The sequence below is a fragment of the Belonocnema kinseyi genome, chromosome 5 (genome assembly GCF_010883055.1).
Source record: "Belonocnema kinseyi isolate 2016_QV_RU_SX_M_011 chromosome 5, B_treatae_v1, whole genome shotgun sequence".
In the NCBI taxonomy this organism is placed as follows: Eukaryota; Metazoa; Arthropoda; class Insecta; order Hymenoptera; family Cynipidae; genus Belonocnema; species Belonocnema kinseyi.
Window position 1 is genome coordinate 80,369,345 of NC_046661.1, and position 22,616 is coordinate 80,391,960.

At 29.6% G+C, this 22,616-nt stretch overlaps 2 protein-coding genes across 2 annotated transcripts in view; both read left to right on the forward strand.

The window, feature by feature from the left end:
• Positions 1-3,300, forward strand: part of LOC117173376 (trypsin-6-like) — a 26,910-nt gene extending 23,610 nt beyond the window's left edge. Inside the window, exons 3-4 of the mRNA XM_033361896.1 lie at positions 2,780-3,079; positions 3,173-3,300. Of these exons, the coding sequence (XP_033217787.1) occupies positions 2,780-3,079; positions 3,173-3,197 (325 nt within the window). The 3' untranslated portion in view covers positions 3,198-3,300. The remainder of the gene's footprint in view (positions 1-2,779; positions 3,080-3,172) is intronic.
• A 238-nt stretch (positions 3,301-3,538) lies between these two features.
• On the forward strand, positions 3,539-10,098 carry LOC117172929 (facilitated trehalose transporter Tret1-2 homolog). The gene is made up of 2 exons (XM_033361230.1): positions 3,539-3,807; positions 8,321-10,098. The coding sequence occupies exons 1-2, from the start codon at positions 3,762-3,764 to the stop codon at positions 9,808-9,810; spliced, it is 1,536 nt and encodes a 511-aa protein (XP_033217121.1). The 5' UTR covers positions 3,539-3,761; the 3' UTR covers positions 9,811-10,098.
• Positions 10,099-22,616: the final 12,518 nt, after the last annotated feature.

The following is a 22,616-nucleotide window of genomic DNA, read 5'->3' on the forward strand; positions in this document are numbered from 1 at the left end:
GAAAATTAAAATTCGAAAATTTTTTCTAAAGCCTCCAGGGGACTTCGTTTTCGCACGAAAAAATTTTATGTGCCCTTATTGCATCCGGACCCACAATTTACATAATGTAACTAAATGTGTAACTCTTCTAACTAAACGTTTTACCTAATCCAAGCGAACACTTTCTTTGAGTTTTATATATTCTCGGTTCACTCGTTCGCCTCAAGATTTTTTTTTCCGTGTACAGAAAAAGAAATTATTAACAAAATTAAAGAATTTTCACCTTAAATGTTGAATTTTTAATTTAAAAAGATCTTTTATTAAAATTCAAAAGCAAAAGAACAAATTGAATTTTTCAAGAAAACCTCAAATTTTAAACAAAATAGTTCAATTGTAACAGAAAGTTGAATTTTTGCTTAAAAAAGAACCATTTTCGACCTAAAATGGAATATGTAGATTTTCAATTATCAAAATAAACTTTAAGAAAAAAGAAATTTACAACAACAAAAGATGACTTTTTTAACAAAAAGATTAATTTTCCAAAGAAAAAAAGCACATTTTTAACAAAATTAAAGAACTCTTAACTAATAATTTGAATTTTTAATTAAAAAAGATAAATTTTTGAACAAAAAGATTAATTTACTACCATAAAATCGAAGTTTCAATAAAGTTCAAGAATTCACAACCAAAGAGATGAATTTTCAAAAAATTGATGAATTTACTACAAAAATTAATACATTTTTATTAATATTCGAAAGTTCTTAATCAAAAAGTTGAAGTTTGAACTACAAAAGATGAATAAAAAAAATAAAGTTGCTACGAAAAAAGATGAATTTTAATTAAAATTCAAGAGTTCCCAGCCCAAAAGTTTATTTGTCAACTAAACTAGATTAATTTTCAACAAAAACACAAAGTTTTAACCAAATACTTGAATTTTAACAAAAAGTTGAATTTTCACAAAAAAATAACCATTTTTGACCAAAAATGGAATAGGTGAATTCTTGATTATCCAAGTAAATTTTCAAACAGCAAAAAGGATTTTTCAACAAAAATTCGGATTTTTGACAACATACTTTAATTTTTTTTAAAAGTTCAATTTCAGATTTTAAAAAACGCTTTCGACCAAAAATGAAATAGGTAAATTTGCAATTACCAAAGTAAAGTTTAAAAAAAGGAATTAGAATAAAAACACAAATTTTTAACAAAATAGTTTAATTTTAACCAAAAGTTGAATTTTACCTAGAAAAGAACCATTTTCGACCAAAAAATACAATAGGTAAATTTTCAAATACCAATGTCTTTTCAACAAAAAAAGCGATTTGAAACAAAGCTGTTCAATTTCCACCGAAACAGATGAATTTTTACTTAAAATTTTATATAGTCAACGAAAATATGCATCATTGTGAAAGTAGTTCAAATTCAAAACCTACTTGTTAAATTCTGAATCTAAACAATAATTATTTCAACAAAAAGATTAATTTTCTACAGAAAAATGGGAATTTTTATAAAAATTAAAGAATTCTCACCCAAAAAGTTAAATTTTGTATTAAAAAAGATGAATTTTCAAACAAAAAGATTAATTTACTACCAAAAATACAAGTTTTTAATAATAATCATCTGGAAACGTAATAAAAACGTTACTATTATGTACTTAAAAAATAATCACTCTAAATTCTAAATGTTACGTGTAACGTTGCTTTCCCTGGGACCCCCTCGCTCCTAAAGTGGTAATGTATTTTATGGACGATCCCTGAATCTCGTGGCCAATGGAATTGGGCGTGCTTCAGAGGCATAATCAGTGGGCGTGACTTTCATTATTAAGAATGTCAAATAGAGGAGGTCGTTAAGAGAATGCATAAAGATCGTGGCAAATTAAATTGAACGTGGGGGTATCCATAGGCGGAATCAACGAAAAGAAGGGGGTTTATTGGTGATTGGAGAGCGTGTTCCGTGAAATTGGGCGTGGTTAAGAGGCACGACCAGGAGACGTGACTTTCATTGATGGGAGTGGTCAAATAAAAGTGTTCGTAGAGATAATAGATAAAAATCGTGGCAAATAGAATTAGGCGTAGTTGAGGCATCTATAAGCATAGCAGTGAAAAGAGGTGATATATCTTATAGATAGAGGTCCCTCAATGAAATGAGGGATAGTCGTCAAGCATTATTAATTAGACTGTCTTTCATAGATGACAGTAGGATAATTAAAAAGAGGGTATATAGTATAAATATATAGCATGAGCAATAAAAGTGGGCGTGGTTAAGAGGCGTGTCCAGTAGGCGGGGCTTTCATCAATCTACGAGGCCAAATTAAGGGATCACAGAGCTAAAGAGAGTATTTGATACAAATCGGGCGTGGTTATTAGGCTTGCCTTGATCGATAGGAGTTAAGAAATAAAAGGGATGGTAAAGGGTGCATTAAAATCGATGTGAATAAAATTAAGCGTGTTCAGGTGGCGTAGTTAGTAGGCGGGGCCTTCATTGATGTACAAGATCAAATATGAGGGATTGTAAGGCTAAAGAACGTGATCAATAAAATTGGGGCGTGATTGACAGGTGCAGTTAGTGGGCGTATTTTTAACTTTAGGAGTAGTTGACTAAAAGCGTAGGGGGGATCAAGTGTGCGGGATGAAGTGGTGAATAAAGTTGGGCGTGTTTAAGAGGCGTGTTTAGGAGGCGTGTTAAAGAAGCGTGGTTGAGAGGCATGGTTAAAGTCGTTAAAATTAAACGTAGTAAACGGGCATGAGTTATAAGCGTTTATATTAAAATAATTAAATTAAAACTATTTTTTTTTCTATTTCAGGAGTGCAAAAATCATTCTTAATGAATTACAAATAATTGAAATGAACACAATTGAATATTTTCAATGTCAACGATTCTACAAATTGTACGGCGAAAATATTACTCTAACTATGCATAACTTTTGCACTTTTGATCCAAGTAAACAAAAACGTGGTTGCGAGGGTGGTACCCCATTTATTAGAAATGGGAAATTAGCTGGTATCATGCCTTATCGGGAACATTCTGTAACCGGAAAAAATCCACAAGTATTCCTGGACTTGGGTCATCCTGATATCAAAGAATGGATCGACCATATCTTAGTGTAAGCTCATTTTCTTTTATAAACGGAATTTAGTAAGTAAATATAATTTTTAATGTATATAGGTCAATTTATTCCAAATTATTTTTGTTACAGAGAATTTAAATCTGTACGCAAATGACGTCGGAAGTGGTGCCATTGCGACAGCTTTTAATCAAATTTGTCACGTGTCAATGAGGTGGGCTGATTTTTGTTTACAGCCGGAATCAGGGAATCTTATGAAATAATTTTTTTCGCCCTAGGAGATATTTTTCTAACATGATTTTTCATTCTGAAAATAAACGAAATATAAGTTTTTTATTCGTCTCGTAATTTTATTTTCTAACTTTCTATCCACATAAATCTATGCAATATTGAATGAATGATAGCATCGCGTCTGATAGATAAAATATTGACTGATAAGAACAAAAAAAAAGATATCGATACTTTTGAGTCTAAGCTGAACGCTCATCTCGAAATGTGCGTTTTTCTGCTGAAGAACTTCAAGCTTAGCTTAGTAATAAATATAATTAAATAGTTTAAAGTTCATCTTATTGATTGAATAAATAATACTCATGTGTACTCAATAATTAGATTTCGAGTGCGGAAATTGGAATCCTACATTTAAATCTAAATTTTAGATATATGGAATCATATTTTTTTCAAATAAATTTTTGAGCTTATCTAAAAAAGTGAAGAAGAAAGAATGTCTGGAAAAACGAATTTATTACAATATGCAGCTACTGTCACAGGTGAGCCATTAAAATAGGCATAATCAAACTTTTCTATTATTAGATGTAAGATACTTTGATAATAATCAAATTACGTTTTTAATTATTCAGTAAGACTTTTTTTTTATGAATTTGGTAGCTTTTCATGATTTTAATATTCAATTGTTGCCCTTAAAATAAAAAATGTACGAACGTTTAATTATTAAAAATTATGAAGCATACATGAATTCGACAAATTCAAAATTATTCAAATAAATTCAACGATTCTGTCAAATTAAAAGAATTTCTAGAATTGAAAAAGAATTCAAATGAATCTAAAAAATACACAGACTTTACAATTTTCTAAAGAATTCAAAAGAATTTTAAAAAATTCAAAGATTTAAAAATTCTTAATTAAATCCAGTAGATTCAAGCGAATTCTAAAGAATTAAAATAGATTTGGAGGAATACAGATGAATTAAAATGAAGACAAAGTATTAAAAAAAATTATGTGATTTCAGAAGAACGTAAAGAAATTCAAAATAATGCAAAGAATTTAAAAAAATCACTTTATTTCATGGAGCAGATTATTGAAAAACTTTTTTATTATTTTTTTATTCCATAAAAAAATCTTTTTTCTATAATTTTCAAGGGCATCGTTTATTGCGAAATTCTGCGATTCGTCACTTTGTCCCCAATGAATTTAAACAACGTCTGGACAAATAGAATTATTATTTCTTATTAACAATTTTGTCAATAATTTTAAACCTATTAGGTATATATAAATTTAAAAATTCCACTTTCCATCAAGAAATTAACAATTATTTAGTAATGACTCCCTTCTCACAAGCGAACACAATTTACAATTTAAAAAGGAAAAAATGATTAAAAAAAAACATTATATTTGGCTTTTTTCCAAATTTAAACTTTTTTCTTTTTACCTACTAAATTTCTAACAATTAATTCATAAACTTTTCCTAAACAATTATATAACGATCAATTATTGTAATAATTATTAACAATCTCATAAACAAATTTATCCTGTCTCATGCATTTTTAAACTAACAATTTTTGTTATTATCATTGCCATAAACAAATTTACCTCGTCTCTTGCATTTGTAAACTAAAAATTCCATTTTTCTTCCATAATTTACTCATAATTACATGAAACAAGATCAATTTCTTTACGACATTGGTAATAACAATTAAATTAATGAATTTTTATCGAATTGTTTACAAAAATTTAGAAATGAGTAATTAAAATTTTATTTCCTTCAAAGAATAAAGTTTAAATGTTGGAAAAATAGTGAAATAATGCATTTATTAATTAAATTTGTTTAAACAATCATTAAATTATAGCAAGGAGTCATTGCTCAATAATTGAATACTAATTTCATTATAAAAAATTGAATTATTGGTTTTGAAGTGCATCAAATAATTAAAATTTGTTTTAAAAATTGGTAATAACAAATATAATTGTTAATTTTCATATAAATAAACTAAAATATGTATATATTAGTTACCTAATTTGATGACGTTAAAAGAAATAAGTTTGTGCATCGAAAAATATCGCAATAATTCATTTGTTATTTAATGTTGTTTAAACAATTATAAATTTGTATTCGATGACTAATTATGATAACTAGGTGTCATTGAAGAACAAATTGTTTTTCAATTTCGTAGAAAAATTTTAACGCATTCGACCGTAAAAAATATGGCGAGAATAATTGTTTATCCAATTCTTTTTATAAAATAAGAAATGACTTAATAACTTTTATTAGTTTGATATATAAACTCTTTTTGTTTGTAAATTCGTTTGATTAAAGAGACGGTTCGTAACCAATCCCTATAAATCAATTTTCATGCACTTATTTGTTTATAACAAATTCAATGAATTTTTAGGCATCTGCGTTGCTGTTGAAAAACTATTTAGATAGTTGCATCACTGATTTGAGGTATCTTGAAAGGAATCCAAGTATTTCTCAAAAAGCGGAACTTTTCAACAAAAATTCCTTGTTTTTTTATTAAATCAAAAAATAACAGGAATCTGTCAAAAAACTTTTTTAAAGAAATTGATGCAAATATTTATCAGTTTTTATTACAAAATAAAAACATTCAAATCGAATAAGAAATTAATTTTTTTAATTATGAAATTATTTTTTACCCGTGAAAACAAAATTAAAACATGCGATTTAACAGTTTCTTTACATCCTTCGATTATTATCGACCTTCAAATTTTTATTCCTCATCCTCCGAATTTTATTTGAATTCATACACCTACCAATAAAAAAATTGTAATGCATTTAATCGGTTAGTAACTTATGTTGTCTTTTTTTGTTTTACTAAAAAACTAAATTTTTTAAATATTTTCTATTTCTTAAATAACTAAGAAGTGTTTTTCAAAAGTGTAGTGTTTGAAATTGAAAACGAAAATTTTTTATCCTAAACCAACGGAACATGTTATTTTTCTGCTTTCACGGAATAAAATTTGTCTGAGTGTTTTAAATGCTTCGAAATCACGAAAAAATTCCAATTCCCAAAATTCCTAATCCCGAATATTCGCCCTAATTTTAAAACAATAATATCTAAGAAAAGTTTGAAAAAATCAGTTATTAACAGTTGATTTGGTTAAAAGAACGAAGTTTAAGTGCTGAAAAATAGCCAAATAACGAATTTGTTCATTATTTTTGTTTAAACAATTATCAATTATTGTCACTCTGTAGCATGTTATTTAAGTTAAATAAGACTGTTTATTCTTCGACATGAAGTGGAATTTGCTGTTTAGAAATACATATAAGATTAAAGTTTTTGGAAAAAAATTCTTATTAAAATAGTACTTTTTGACTATCATTGAAATTTCCTTATAAGTATATAAAAAAACTTATACAAAAGTCGCGGCTAGAATCCTGCTTCTGATTTTTTTTAAATATATGTAACCCAATATTACTTAGGTCAAAAATTTTTTTTTAAATTTATTCATTTTTTCTATTTCTCTAACCCTGGAGTCAACAACGAACATCAACATTCTTAATGGAGGAGCCTCTTCCTCGCCATCCTCCTTCCCCAACACTACAGCCTCCTCTTCCTCTTCTTCCTCTTCCTCATCCTCCTCCTCTTTATCCTCTTCCGTCTCTTCCTCCTCTTCCTCCTTTTGCCCATCTTCCTACTCTTGCTCCTCTTCCTTCTAATCCTCCTTCCCCTCCACCGCAACTTTCTGTTTCTCTTCCTCATTCTCTTCATCCTTTTCCTCCATTTATTACTTTAGAATAATACAAGTTTAAAATTTAACTATTACTGGGAAGAGTATGAATCGAAAAAAAAACAATTCCGATAGGATTAGGTTCCATTGGCAAACGAATAAAAAAAAACGCCCCTCAAAAAAAATCTGCATTATGAGCTAAACCATCATACCTATACGTTTTTGAAGTCACTGAACCCAAACACTGGGTCAGACTTCTAATCTCAGACGTTTCTAGGGCCACTGAATCTGAATCCGACGTCAGTTTGACCCCATAAAATCAGAATCAAAGTGAAGTAAATGTCAAAATTAAGAACCCCATAGGATCAGAGAAAACCTCTACTCTCAGAAATTTTTTATGTCACTGAATCCGAATACAGGGTCATTTTGAGTCCGTTAGTTCAAGATCAAGGTGAAGTGAATGTTAAAATTTAAAAAAAACATCGAATAGGCATGAGCTGCTACTTTAAGACATTTTTGTGGTCGCTTAATCCGAATTCGGGGCTATTCACACCCCACCAGGTCGATATGAAGGTCATGCTAGCGTCAAAATTAAGAAAAGCATGAAATCGAACTTATGAGGTCGAACCAAACCCGGATTCGGATTCAACGACTTTAAAAAATTCTAAGAGTAGAAGTTTTCTCCAATTCCATGGTTTTCTCAAGTTTGACCTTAGGATGACATTCAACCCTACTTGATGAGGTAAAATGATCCCGGATTTGCAGTAAGTGACACCAAAAACGTCTTATAGCAGTTGTTCATGTTTATTGAATAGTTATTTCTCATTTTAACCTTCGCTTGACTTCGATCCTAACCTGATGGGGTCAATCCGATCGTAAAATAGGCTGAGAGTAGACCTCGGATCCAGAGACCCCAAAAACGTATAAAAATAGAGGTTTTCTCTGATCCAATGTTTTACTTTATTTTTCCCTTTACTTAACCTTTATGTGCACCTGGAGGGGTCAAACTGACCCCAGATTCGGATCAAGCGACCCTAAAAACACATGAGAGTAGAAGTTTTCTCCAGTCAAATGGGTTTATGAATTTCGACCCTAAATTAATCATACCCCCATTTGATGGAGTCAAAATGACCCACGATTCACATTTGGCGACCTCAAAAACGTATGGGTATGGTAGTTTAGCTCGGATTGTAGAAAAAAAATTTTTATTAGGCTGCGTAATTTTAGCATTTTCTACGTGAGATTTCTACCATAATCTAAAACTAAATTCGAAAGTGTTTGAACCTCTAGAAGTGCACAACAATACAAATGAATTTTTTTTAATGAGATTTTTTTAAAAAAGGTTTCTTATCACAGGTTCAATGACAGTGGTAGGGTATGGTGCCATCATAGCCTGGTCATCACCAGCAGTCCCACACCTGGAAAGTGCAAACTCAGAAATTCTCATCACCAAGGATCAAAGTTCCTGGATAGCCTCTCTCTCCTCTTTAGGATTTTTAATTGGCTTTGTTCTAAATCCTCTTTTCGTTGATCGATTTGGTCGAAAATGGACTTTAATATTATTTTCACTGCCACAAATCACATCATGGCTCCTGATAATCTTAGCAAAAAGCTACATCACTCTCTACATAGCAAGACTCGTTGGAGGAACTGGTTATGGAGGAGGCCTGTGTACACTAACAATCTACTTTTCAGAAATTGGAAACAAGAATAATAGAGGAATTTTCCTAGTCCTTATTCGACTTTCCATGGGAATTGGAATGCTTTTCACCACAGTCTTAGGAGCTTTCTTGACATACAATCAAATGAATTTTATACTTCTCATGCTTCCAATTATCTTTCTGGTTTTGTTTCTGCTGATGCCAGATTCTTCATATTTTTTGGAAATCAACAAAAGACTGGAAGAGGAAGAAATGAGGAAGATCAATTGTGTAGGACTGGAAGAAGCTGAAACTGAAGAAACTAGATTGAATTTTGAAAAAAACCCTACATTTTTTAAAGAAGATCCTGAGAACAAGAGTTCATACCAACAGTATTTAGGCCTCGAAATTCCAAAATCAGAACCAGAATTTTCTAAATCAGAACCGAAATCTTGGAAGCTTGGAAAGAATAGTTTTAATTTTAGAGAATCAAGTTTGTGGAAACTGATTGGAAATCCGAAAAATCGAAAAGCCTTGGCAATTGTCATCTTTTTAGGATTTACTGTTGTTTTTTCAGGAAACTCTATTTTGGGATCTTTTGGTCAAAAAATACTCACTCACAAGGGAGCTATTATGGATCCCAAAAATGGAATGGTATTTTTATCACTTCTGAATGTATTTGCTTGTCTGATAAGCACACAGATAGTGGAAAGAGTCAAGAGAAGAACTCTTTTATTATATTCTGGAATAATCTCTTCCATTTCCCTGGGAATTGTGGGAGTTTTTTTCTGTTTGGATCAAAATGAGTTGGCTGCTTTTTATTTCGGATGGGTGCCCATTTTTTTCCTCTCAGTTTATGATCTTTTAATTAGCGCTGGACTTAGCAATATTTTTTACATTTACCAAGGAGAATTATTCACAAATGATGTTAAAAGTGCGGCAGTGACAGTAATTAAACTTGTGTATATAGCAATTATATTTATATCTATATTAGAATTTCAGAAAATGATTGAAATTGCGGGAATGAATGGAATTTTTTGGTTTTATGGAATTTGTTGTGTTGTTGGAACAGTTTTAGTTTATTTTATGGCTCCTGAAACTAAGGGAAAAGCTTTGGAGGAAATACAAGAATGTTTGGAGGTTAAGAGATTTTTTCCTGGAATTCAAGATCTTTGGAGAACAAAGGAAAAAAAGGTTTTAATTTAATTTTTATCGTTAAATTTTTTTAAGTTTGTTAATTGTGAAGGACTTAATCAATAAATGATGTGCGAATTTGACGAAAATCTACAACATTCAAAATTTTGTTTCTCTCGGGGAAAAAGATCTTGTGAAAAATCCATACATGCTACATAAACCGTAATGCGGGAAACGCTTGGAGTGTGTAACCGAAAGCCTAGGGTCGATTCCTGCGGCCGACAGTTTTTTTTCATTTCGAGTTTTTTTACAGCAATTGAATGTTTATATTTTGGTTATTATTGTGTTTATGAGATTAAAATAAACAAATTTTAAATGGTATAATAAGTGTTTTAAAGTTATTTATGCAATACACAACTACATGGTTAAATAGTCAGTGTATATTCAATAAATGACAAATTTAGTTTCAAGTTTTAAGTTATTTTGCATAATCATTCAACAACAAGTTCTTATCAAACGTTGAAAAACATATGTATTGTTAATTGACTAAATAAAAATTCAAAATAATTTTGGTTTTTTCATTAGTCAAGAATTGTTGTATTTTATGCAACTTAAAATGAAAATTTCTATTTTTTGTTAAATGGAAATGCAAAATGTTACGGAATATGTACAAAATTCCAGTGTTCTCATTTCACTCAAATTTGGTCAATCTGTGGTCAAATAATATTCTTTTCGTGCAATTTAAAATTTGTTTTACCGGTGAATTATTAGTACTTTTTCCCTTATAATTTTTTTTATTCGAATCTTTCAAAATAGAAAGAAGATTTATAATTCAAACTTAGTAATTAATAATATAAAAAGCATATTTAACTATTATAAACTAGTAACAGTGTGTTTTAAAAAGGACTGAAGTGCTATAATAAATAAAAACATAATAAGATATAAATATTGAAGTATGTTTTATAGAACAGCAAAAGTTTGCATGGCAGCCACGCTCCCGGGAGAATCGGGTGAAAGTCGGGAGAAAATTTCACCGGGAGAAAACCGGGATAGAGTCGGGAGAGAAATATTACACCCAGAGATTTATCGTATTTTATAATTCGTGCGTTTTTCAATTTTGTTAAAGTTCCCAATTAGAAAAAATATAATGTAAAAATTGTTTAGAATAATTAAAACCTAATGGTTCGCAATGCTTTCGATCTTTAAAATTTTTATAATTTCAATCAAAATTATGGCTTTGAATGATCTATTCTAAAACAAGTCTATATGTAGCCTTGAAACTAAAGTTTTTTCTTGAATTAATGTTTTGATTAATTCTCGGAGGTTTTAAATTTATCATTTCACAATTTTGCAGTTTCATATTCAAATAAATATTTAAAATGACAAAGCTTAAAACGGTCCAATTTCAAAAAATGGAATCATATTACAGCAATCTTGTTGTTAATTAATAATTTTTATTTTCAATCAAATTTCTTGAAATTTTTCGATTTTCAGTTGAAGATTGAAACTAATAAATCAATTCAAATTGAAATATATTTTATTAGAAAATTTTAAGAGTGAATAATAGTTCTAAAGGAAAATTTGACATTATGAAATGAAAAATTAGGTTTAAAATAACAAATTTTTTTAAAGGGGAACTTGGAGCAGGGGTTCAAGATGCGACCAATCAGCTTTCTGTGAACAGTCGCTTGAAATTATTTTTTTATAGTGGGAGCTGGAAAAGGGGTTCAAGATGTGATCAATCACTCTTCTGTAACCACTCGCTAAAACTTATTTTTTTAAAGGGGGAGCTGGAAAAGAAGTTCGAGATGTGATCGATCCCTCTTCTGTGACCAGTCGCTACAAATTATTTTTTTAAAGGTTGCGCTGGAAAAGGGGGTTTGTGATTTAACCAATGGCTCTTCTATGACCAGTTGATAAAACGTAATTCTGTATAGGGGTAGCTGGAAAAGGGGTTCGAGATGTGACCAATTACTCTTCTGTGACCAGTCGCTAAATCGTAATTTTTCAAAGGTTTTTAAAGGTTTTGAACACTGCTACCTGAGCTATCGGACATTAAAATTGACCGGATTAAAAAATTCATGTCCGGCAAAAAATATCGGATCTGTATACACAACGATAATTTAAATCAACGTGAATATTCTTTTCCTGCACAATTTCTGGACGAATAGCCGTTAGCTGTGGGCAGGCTATTTTTCTGGAATTCTGGTCAAATAAACAATCCGTATTTGAAAACGCGCAAACTCGCTTTTTCTCCGCTTTCGGACAAAAATTGTTAATAACAGTGGTTATTGTTAACTTTTCTAATATTTTTGCGACTAGAAGTCATTCGTCCAATAGCTTAAAACATTTCCATTGGGAAAAAAATCTACGCGATAGGGCCAAAATCTTGAATTTGTTTATCTAATAGTTTATAAAAATTTAAATTGTTATAATTTATTAAATATTATTAAATATTTACTATCTTAAGGAATACCTCAAGTCGTTTTGGTGATTGAAAAAAAATATAATTTGAAAAAATCTGAAATTTTTAACTTTTCCAATTAGTTGTTTATAACAAAGGTTATTACAAATCTTTAGAATTTAATGAACTTTAATTTAAAGGACATTTTTAAACGGAAAAAAGTAAATTTCCTTTCACTGTGCGCCGGCATTATCAGTCTTCTGAGACCTGCCTTTGCGGAAATTGCCTTATTTTTTGTCTTATTTAAAAAAAGGCCCGGATCAGGTCCGGCTCAGAATGCCTGATTAATAAATTTATTTAACGGCCTTGATCTGGTCAGCTTACGGGTCAAATAGCCTTTCCTTATTATTAAGTCAGGCAATCTGAATTATACCGTACTTGCGGTAACTTGACGGCCCTGACAGGAAATGGATAAAAGCGCCTCTGTTGAATATCAGGCGTACTGAAAGAAGTGCCAAATTAAGGCACCAGGCGTGCACCGTTGTTGTACCTTATATGATGCCTATCAAGTGCAAATACGTTCAAATTTAATACTCTCTACCAAAAATGGATCGTGAAAGAAGAAAAAAAAGATCTGAGTAGAATTAGATCGAAAAAAGACGAGTTTTTTGAGTTAACAAAAAAAACCTTTCATTATTTTAAAAATGTCAAGTGCACAATTTTGAAAATAAGAGAAGAAAATTTATTATTACAATATTATCGTAGTTTTATTACCAGTTCCAGTAATTTTACTTGCAATTTTATGAATAGCCAAGAAAATATTAATATACCGAATAATAAGGTGAATAATTATTTTCTGCAATCATTTTTCGTAAATACAAATTTAAATTTGCGCGCCATCGCGTGACACGCCATTTGGCGCCCCGTTGGTATTTGCGCGTCTTTCGCGAAGTCTTTTGTTTTTCTCACCGGTGAATCAACAGTGTCGACACATGAACGGCTTTTCATTTATAGCCAGTTATAAGCGTAATAAATTATTAAATGTAAGAATAGCATATATTTTACATTTTATTTTCATATATCTGTGTTGGCAACAATACATTTCCACAAAACTACCACTTTTGTCGTAGCTTTCCGAATGCTTGATTGTTAGGTTAGGTTAAATATTGATTATTATATTGATGCTTTTTTCAATAATTTTTCGGTTATTGCTTGTAAATTCTAACAAACCAATATGCGCCTGATTATTATGTCTTCCTTCTTACAAGTTCAATCAAGTCATTCAAAAGCCAATTAGGTTTGCAACAACAATGTATGCTAGCAGAAAAAGGGCGTTAATTCTGCCAAATCCTGATTAAATATATTTAATTAATTAATCCTCTACTGAATTTATATTTGATTTTCCTACTGAAGCCCATAATTTATTACATTCTAATTTTAAAATAATAATTTAAGGAATTTTTAAAGAAAATATATCAGGACCTGGTAGTGCCCTGATTAATATTTCTACACGGTTATTTCTTACAATTCCCCGGTCAGTAGCATACAAGTAAAAACACCAATGTTGATGTTTATGTTCGTGGCGCCAACAACTTATTCCAAATAACTGTTATGTAATATTAAAGACAGCTTCTTATCGGATCAAAGATAAAAACATTCTGGTGAATGTGATATTTTCTTCAGATAATATGAAAACAGGTAACTTCCATATTAGTAGTGATGGTAATAATGTAGTGATTTTGGTAGTGATAATTCTGTTTGAATCATATGTTAATGACTCTTGATTTGATATCTCAAGAAGTAAATTCCTAAATTCATTTCCTCTTCAATTGATTTATGATGAAGAGAATATCGGTCAAATTCTGTTCCCAATATATCCAATTGATTGATAACCTGAATCTATTCAATCAATTATTTTCGAATCTTCTATCTTATTCAAACCTTCTTTGTTATTTACAGTGTTATCAATTACTGATGATGCCATTCCCTAGAATCTTTTACGACAGAGTTAAATCGGGCATGTATATCAAAAATTTACATAGTATTTATTGATGATCTATGAACAATTTATTTTGGAAAATTGATTTAAGCCTTACAAAACTTGTAAAAAATTGTGATATTTAAAATTCATGATATTAAATTCAAGCAGGACAATAGTGTCAAATATTGGATAGATTGGAATACACCAAACTCTCGCTTTCAGTCAAGTGTCGGGAGTTGCCTTCAAATAACCTTGGACTGATTTAGGGGGGATAGAAGCGTAAATAGTGAGGGCCGCCTAACTCATTTCCAATTTTAATATGTATAATGTCGCAACCGCTATCGCCCTACTCCTCTGAGAAACTACGTGAGCCAGCAGTTCTAGGAAGGCTGAGAACAGGGTGACTGAAAGCGAGAGTTTAGTGTAATTATTTTACATTTTGAAAGAGAGGATTTTGGAATTTGCTTAAGTTCATCGTGAATCTCCGTCAACTTACACTGCCAATTTTATTAGAGCACACAAATACACACATATATCTATATATAATTTATTTATAAAAAGGATGGCGACTTTAACGGGAAACCAGGAAAAACCCGGAAACCGTAGTAATTGTTGTTAATTTAGAAAAGTAATTTTTACTTTATCTACGGTTGCAGGAAATATGAGTGAAAATAATTATCGTTTTAATTTTAGGACAGGGAGTTTCAATGAAGTAATACAATTTCTCTTGATCAAGGAATTTTTGACATGGAACGTGACTTTTTATAAAGAAGTTACAGTGAGATTTAGAAGAAAGGAGTTTAAAAATCCTTGTTTCCATCCGAAATTCCTCACAATTTGAAAATTCCTTTTTCCTAAACTTAAAAAAAGAGAGTGCTTAAAATAATATTTAGACTTGAAGTAGCATTTTAAAAAGTAAATATTTCTAAATTATAATATAATTTTTTAAATATTGTCTTTTTAAATTGAAAATTCATTTATTTCGTTGATAATTCACGTATGTTGTTAAAAATCGACTTTTGTTAGGAAATTACTTTTTTGTAGAAAATCAGTTTTTTCTTTGCAAGTTAATCTCCTTATTTAAGAATTCTTCTTCTTGGTAAAAAATGCAAATATTCCAGTTAAATACTCATCATTTTAGGTTAAAATTAATAATTTTAAACTAAAAAGAGGTTTTTTAACTAAATAGTTAATTTTTTAACTTAATACCTTAGCCTTAGATGAAAAAAAAATAAATTTTCAACAATGTAGTTTAGCAAGTACTTTTTAGACAAGAAATTAAGTCAGTGCTGAAAAAATTCAGTTTTGAATCAAAACGACGAATTTTCACTGAAAAGGATGACTTTTAAACAGAATTGTTGAATTTTCTACCCAAAAGTTACACATTTATCACAAAAATATCAGATTTTTTAAAAACAGATGAATTTTTGTTTCAGAAAAAAGTCAAAAGATAGTTAAATTTTCATCCAAAAAAGATTCCGGATGACTTTTTAAGATCCAAATATAAACCTTTTAACAAAAAATTCGTCACCGTGGATTAAAATTCTTTTATTTTGTTCTGTAAAAGTGAATTGGAATCTTTTTTGAATGAAAATTCGACTATTTTTGGAAATTTTTGTTCTTAAATGAATATTCATCTGTTTTAAAAGGAATGTAATCTTTTTTTGGATAAATATCCAACTTTTTGTTAAATAATTCAAGAATTTTTTTGAAAAGTCATCTTTTTTGGTTAAAAGTTCGTCTGTTTTAGTAGAAATTTTATTTTTTATGAAAATGCAACTTTTTGGTTGAAATTGATACTTCTTTTCTCTTCTTTCTTGTCGAAAAGTCATATTTTTTGTAGACCAAATTCTTCTATTGGCTTGAAGTTTGAACAATTTAAATTTTAAAAAATTTTCACTGAGAAATCGTTATTTGTGGAAAATTCGTATTTTTGGTTTGAAAATTTTTTATTTTGTATAAGTTTCACATTTTTTTATAGAACTATAAACTATGACACTTTTTGCAAATTCATCTATTTTGTTTAAAAAACCATCTTTTATAGTAGAAGACACATTTTTTTTGTTTAAAATAAATTAATAAATACAAACATTTTAAATTTCTATCTGAAATACTGTTTTCTTCCATTTGTAAAAGATTGTATATTAAAAGTGTTACAAGATTCGAATGCTGGTATCTGAATATTAATAAGCAATGCAAATAAAAAATTAATCAAGGAAAAATCTCGGAGAGAGAGTCTCTGTACTTCGGTTTGGTATTGCGTCCGCTCCTGATTCGAAGCACTTGTTACCCCAAACTTACGAATATCAGCCACTCCGAAACGTGGGTGCTACATTTTCCTAAACTGCGCATACGTCTAACGTTGTAACAAGCGGCACGTGTGCAGAACGGCTTGATTCTACTGTTGATTGAAAGGTTTGGCCTGTTCGGGGTAATGGTTCTCCCAAATCAGCAAGGCCGTTCTACTAAACAGAAGTGGCGCTATTCATTGTGTTATTGTTGCGACAACTGAAGATGTTGGGTTATCAGTTCTACGAAACTGCTCTCCGTGCAGAAGATCAGCATCGAGTATAGAAGGAGATCAACTAATAAAGTCATAGTGAACAGTAAAGAATTATCTATATTAAAGTTTAACGTGGGATACGATTATGTGTCAGAATTTACGTATGTGGGTAATTGGAATAAGAAGAAGAGAATGGGATTATCAGTAATTGAAGTTTTTATCTTCGTTATGATAAGAAGCAGCCTTTAATATTACCTAAGAGTTATTTGTAATAAGTTTTTGGTGCTACGTACATAAACATCAACATTGGTGATTTCACCTGTGTGTTACTGACCCGGGGATCGTAAAAGATAAGCCCGGTCTCCGAGCACTGATAATGCATGTGTTGTCACCGGCGCCCGTCTATTGTAACCTATATATACAGGGTGTCACAAAATTATCTGAACAGGCCTGTATCTTCCTAAGTGAGCTAGTTTTCACAAAGGTCCAGAACATTCCCGTAAGGTTTTGAACAAATTAACCTGATGTTCAACTTAGTTTTGACCTTGAGGATGACTCATGGTTGTTTCAAGGTGAACCTTTGTTTCGAATGGAAACTCCACTTTTTTAAACCCGGCAATCGAAATAAAGAAAAATTTCCATTCAAATATGCACTTAGGTCATATGTTTCGGATTACCCCAAAGGTCACCCTAAGGTCATTTTAACTTAAACAATATTTTGATGACTATAAGAACAGCATTATTGAAAAATATTCCAGAGCGGACAAACTTATGTAAGAATCAGGCGTTAAATAAAGTTTTAACTTTGACCTTGACCCTGACCTGGCAGTCGCTTAAAGGTCACAACCGCACAGGTCGGTTAAGTGAGGTCAATTTTTAGATTTAACGAAAAACATTACCCAAGGGATTTTTGAGGTGGCTAAGGCTGAATATTTATGTGATGAATGTGACTTCACGGTTATTTCAAGGTCAAAGTTTAGACTCTCATCCATGCGTGATCCTTACATAAATTTCTCCGCTATGGAATATTTTCCAATAATCTTGTTCTTATAGCCATAAAAACAATGTTTGAGTTCAAATGACCTTAGGGTGACCTTTCAGGTCGTCCGGAACATGAGACCTAGGTAGATATTTGAATGTAAAATTTTTCGTTCTTTCTATTGCCGATGTCAAAAAGGGACTTTTCCATTCAAAAAAAATTTCACGTTAAAACAACCATGAAGGTCATCCTTAAGGTCAAAACTAAGGTCACCATCAGGTTTATTTGTTAAAAGTTACTACGGGAATGAGCTTGACTTTTGTGAAGAATAACACACTTAAAAGGATAGAGGTCTATTCTGCTACTTTTTTGACAGCCTGTATAATATATAGTCACAATAAATTTGCTGTGTATTTAAGGCCTTTATAATTAAATTATTAAAAAATAATCCATTTTCAAACAAGTTTACCATTTCTTTCCGGTAAAAAAATTTGTAAGTGTAGCCAGCGCGTAGCTATAACAAATTGATTATAAGGGAAATTGCCCAAAACTCAATTAAAAAATTTCCATACATTTCCGGAAATTTATGTACATTTTTAACTAAAAAGATTCATTTTATATCGAAAAAAATGAAATATGAACAAAATTCAAGAATTATCAATTAAAAAATTAAAGCTTTAACTAAAAAAGATGTATTTTTAAAGAAAAAGATTAATTTACTACCAAAAAAGATTAATTTTTAATAAAATTTAAGAGGTCTTAACCAAAAAGTTAAATTTAATCTAAAATGGAAAAAATTTCAAACAGAAAGAGTAATATACTACCAAAAACGGCGAATTTTTAATAAAATTCAAGTCTTAACCAAAAAGTTGAATTTACAACTAGAAAAGAAGAATTTTCTAACAGAAAGAATAATTTCCTAACAAAAAAGACGAATTTCCAATCAAATTTAAGCAACCAAAAAGTTGAGTTTTTGACTAAAGAAGATGAATTCACTACCAAAATGACGAATTTCAAAGAAAATTCAAGAATTCTGTACTAAAAAGCTTAATTTTTAAGAAAACAAAACAATAGGTTTTTTTACTTTTTAAGAAAGACGTTCACCTTTAAATACTAGTTGTTAAATTTTTAACCAAAAACATGAATTTTAAACAAAAAGATTCATTTTCTGCTGAAAAAAAAAGAATTTTTATAAAAACTCTAGAATTCTCAATCAAAAAGTTGAATTTTCTACTGAAGAAGATGAATTATGAAATAAAAAGATTAATTTACGACCAAAAACGAGACTTTTGAATAAAAGTCGAAGTTTCATCTGAAAAAGATGAAATTTTAAACAGAAAGGTTAATTTACTACCAAAAAATTTATATTTTTTTAAAATTTATGCCTTTATTTTGAAAAATGAACTGAAATCTTTTCTGGATGGAAGCTCAACTTAAAAATAAAAAGTTTGTCGTTTTTGATGAAAAATTCATCTGTTTGAGTATAAATTTTATCTTCTTGGAAAAAAAATGTCTTTTTGGATTGAGAATTTAACTTCTTTCTTAGAAACTTTTTTTTCATGAAAACTCAACTATTTTTTTAAATTTTTTTACTAAAATTTACTAAAAATTCATTTTTTACTAAAATTTTTTTATAAAAATTTTGGTTAAGAACTCAACTTCTTGATTGAAAATGTCATTCTCTCCATAAAAACTTATTTCTTATTTAAAAATCCACATTTTCATTAGAAAAAATTATTATGCCTGGGCATAAGTTAAACAAGATTAGTCAAAATTTATATTTTTTTATTGAAGACTTATGCCTTTGGTTAAAAATTTAACTGTTTAGTCAAAAAGCCTTTTTTTAGTTTAAAATCAATTTTTCAACTGAACATTTAACTTTTCCATTTTTTTAAGATTGATCTTTTTTAGTTAAAAATTCTCCTGCTTTGGTGGACGAATAATTTTCTTGGTTTAAAATTTCATGTTTTTTGTGTGTTTTTTGGTTTTAAAATCCTTTTATTTTGTTTAAATTTCATATTTTTTAATTAAAACATAAAATATAACACTTTTTTGTTGATAATTTATCTTTTCAAATTGAAAATTCAACTATTATGTTATTTGGTCATTTTTGACACATGCATGTACCAGTAAAATACGCTTCAATAAATAATTGTAATTATCATTTATCTAGTTAATTATGTAATCCTACATTTGACGCCAAATTTCAGATATAAATAATAAGATTTTTTAAGACAATTTTTAGAAGTCATCGGCAAAAATTAAAGAAAAAAAATGGTAGAAAAACAAATTTATTAAATTATTATTACATGATTTTAAATAAATAATTGTTCCCCTTTAAATGATAAATTAACGAAAGGTTACCCACTAAAAAATGTTACACATATATGAATCAAACAAATATAAAATTAATTAACCAGAATTTAAGGATCCTGTACAGTTGAAGGAATTCGAGGAAATTCAAAACAATTCAAAACAATTTACGAGAGAATGCAACAAATAATTTAATTAAATTTGATATATTCAAGCGAATCTCAAAGAATTTATAGAAATTTGCAACTTTTCAGGTGAATTCAAATTAACACAATGAATTAAAAAAATTGAAAGAATTCAGAATAATCCAGGAAAAATTAAAAACAATTCAACAAATTAAAACCTTCTATTTTTGCAATTTCAAAACTAACATTTATTAAAAAATGCTTGAATCCATTCGTAAATACCTAGAAGAAGCGAATCAACTATCTATTTAAAAAAATTCAGTAACGACGGAGATGCTCATAAATTTATTGTCTTTGTTATAAGCAAGTTGGTAAATTAAAGTCATTTGATAAGAATTTAATGTGATTTATTATGTAGAAATATCGATTTTCTTGCTCGATTCCTTAACACAATCAAATGAATTTTATTCTTCTCAAGTTCCCAATCACCTTCTCAGAAGAAGATGAAACAGAGTCTAAATTAAATTCTCATGTAACCAAAATTTTAAAGAAAATCCTAAGAAGAAGAGATTATACAAACAATATTTTCTGACACATAATTCAAAAGCCAGAATAGAAATAGCAAAAGCTAAAGAAGCATAGTTTTAATCTCAGAAAATCGAGTTTGCGGAAATTGATTGGAAATCTGAAATATCGGAAAGCATGACAATATTGTCATTCTCTAAGAATGCATTGTTGCATTTCTGAATTTATTTGCTTGTAATAGCACTCAGATAGTGAAAAGATAAGTTAATTTCTTTTAAATATTATTTTTAATTATTAAAAAATAAAACATTATTTGAATAATTCTGTATTCACATAATGCTTCATAATATTATTTTGCCACTATTCTCCAAAGACATTTTTTAGTGATTGTCTAGATCGAAATCGGGAAAATGCCACATACAATTGCCTATGATAAAATACATATGTACGAATATCTACTCGTATAGTATGAAAAGTTTTTCCTTTACTTTTATTAATTGTCACTGCAAATGCCCGTTTGATTGGAAATTGTCGTCGCTTAAAATTAAATGGGTACACTTGTTCACAACACAAAATGAATTAGCATAACAATACAATTGTTTCCTAATCGTAATTCATGACCAGGAAGAGTCAATGGATTCAATAACTTCCAGTATTCTAGGAGTCTTGCACCAATATAATAAATACTTTGCAAATTCTACTTCTTGTGTCAAAGTGCGTTTATTTTCTGTTAGTGAAAATACAGAGAAATGTTTCCAAATTGAACTGAATTTAATCGATAAGTTTACTAATTCACTGCGAGTTGCATGAGTTTTCACAGGCAGTAATGGCCTGAAATCTCTGCCAAAAATGATAATTTTTTCACAAAATGATGAATAAACATTCATGAAGTCACTTAATATTCCATCCACTAATTCCAAAGCATACCTGTACAGCCTTTTCTTGTGGAATTCATATTGCGACAATACCTGTGAATGCCATCGTACATCTATTTTTTCCCTCGCCTTGTAAAAAATGATATGTAGTTGTTTAAATATATGTCTTTCCTGAGCCACGAGATCCATCAATATAAAAACATGAAATAGAAGGTCTTTCTTTGTTTGACAAAGCAAAATTTAGGACTTTTTCTACAATATCTTTTTGTTTTTCATTTAATTTGTAGTACGGAGTCTGACCGATTTATTCATGTTGAGTAAGCTACAACTCGTCATTGTGAATCTCAATGTCGTTTTCAAATTCAATTATTTGTGGTACCGTTGGAAAGCTACTAATGTCGATATAAGTCAGACCAAATAATATTCTAAAAACGTTCAATGTTCGAAATACGTCTTTAAAACATTCCTGGAACATTGTATGTTTATGGAACGTTATGTGGACAGACTCAGAACATTTTTGAGCTGTTCTAATTATGTTCTTTAACGTTTATGCCCACTGGAATAGTTCCTCAAGATTGATAGGTTGACAGTATATTAAAATTCGTACAAATAAACATCTTAATTGTTGGAGTGTCATGCAAACTCGTCCGTCTAACATAGCACGATCCTATTCTGCATTATTTTTGATGATATCTAATGCTAAACATGTTCTTTGAAAAGTATCATAAGTTTGCCTATCAACAGTTCTGAGATCTTCGAAAATTAATGCCCCTTTTACTGTTATTAGTAATAGTCTGAGATGGAATAGTTCTATTGTAGTGGGATTAACAGAGGACATCCATCCAATAACGTTAAATTCTGTTTTTTGTGTTTTCCAAATTGGTCATTTTAATTCATTCTGTTTTTCAGAATTTTTTAATACGTATGTTGTTTAACATAAGTATCACGTTTATTGAAATGAAAATAATTGATTAGCCTAGTTTATTTTTTCCAATACGTTTCATATAACATCTTTACTTTTAGCATCATCAATAGTAGCACTTTGCTGATTAGGCAAATGTAGTGGAAACCTAATACCAGGTGTATACATATGAAACCGGTATTGCCATCTAGGGGCCAGTAGGCACACTTGTAGGCACTGTCGGAACTTACCATTTGTGCTAATTGGCGTAT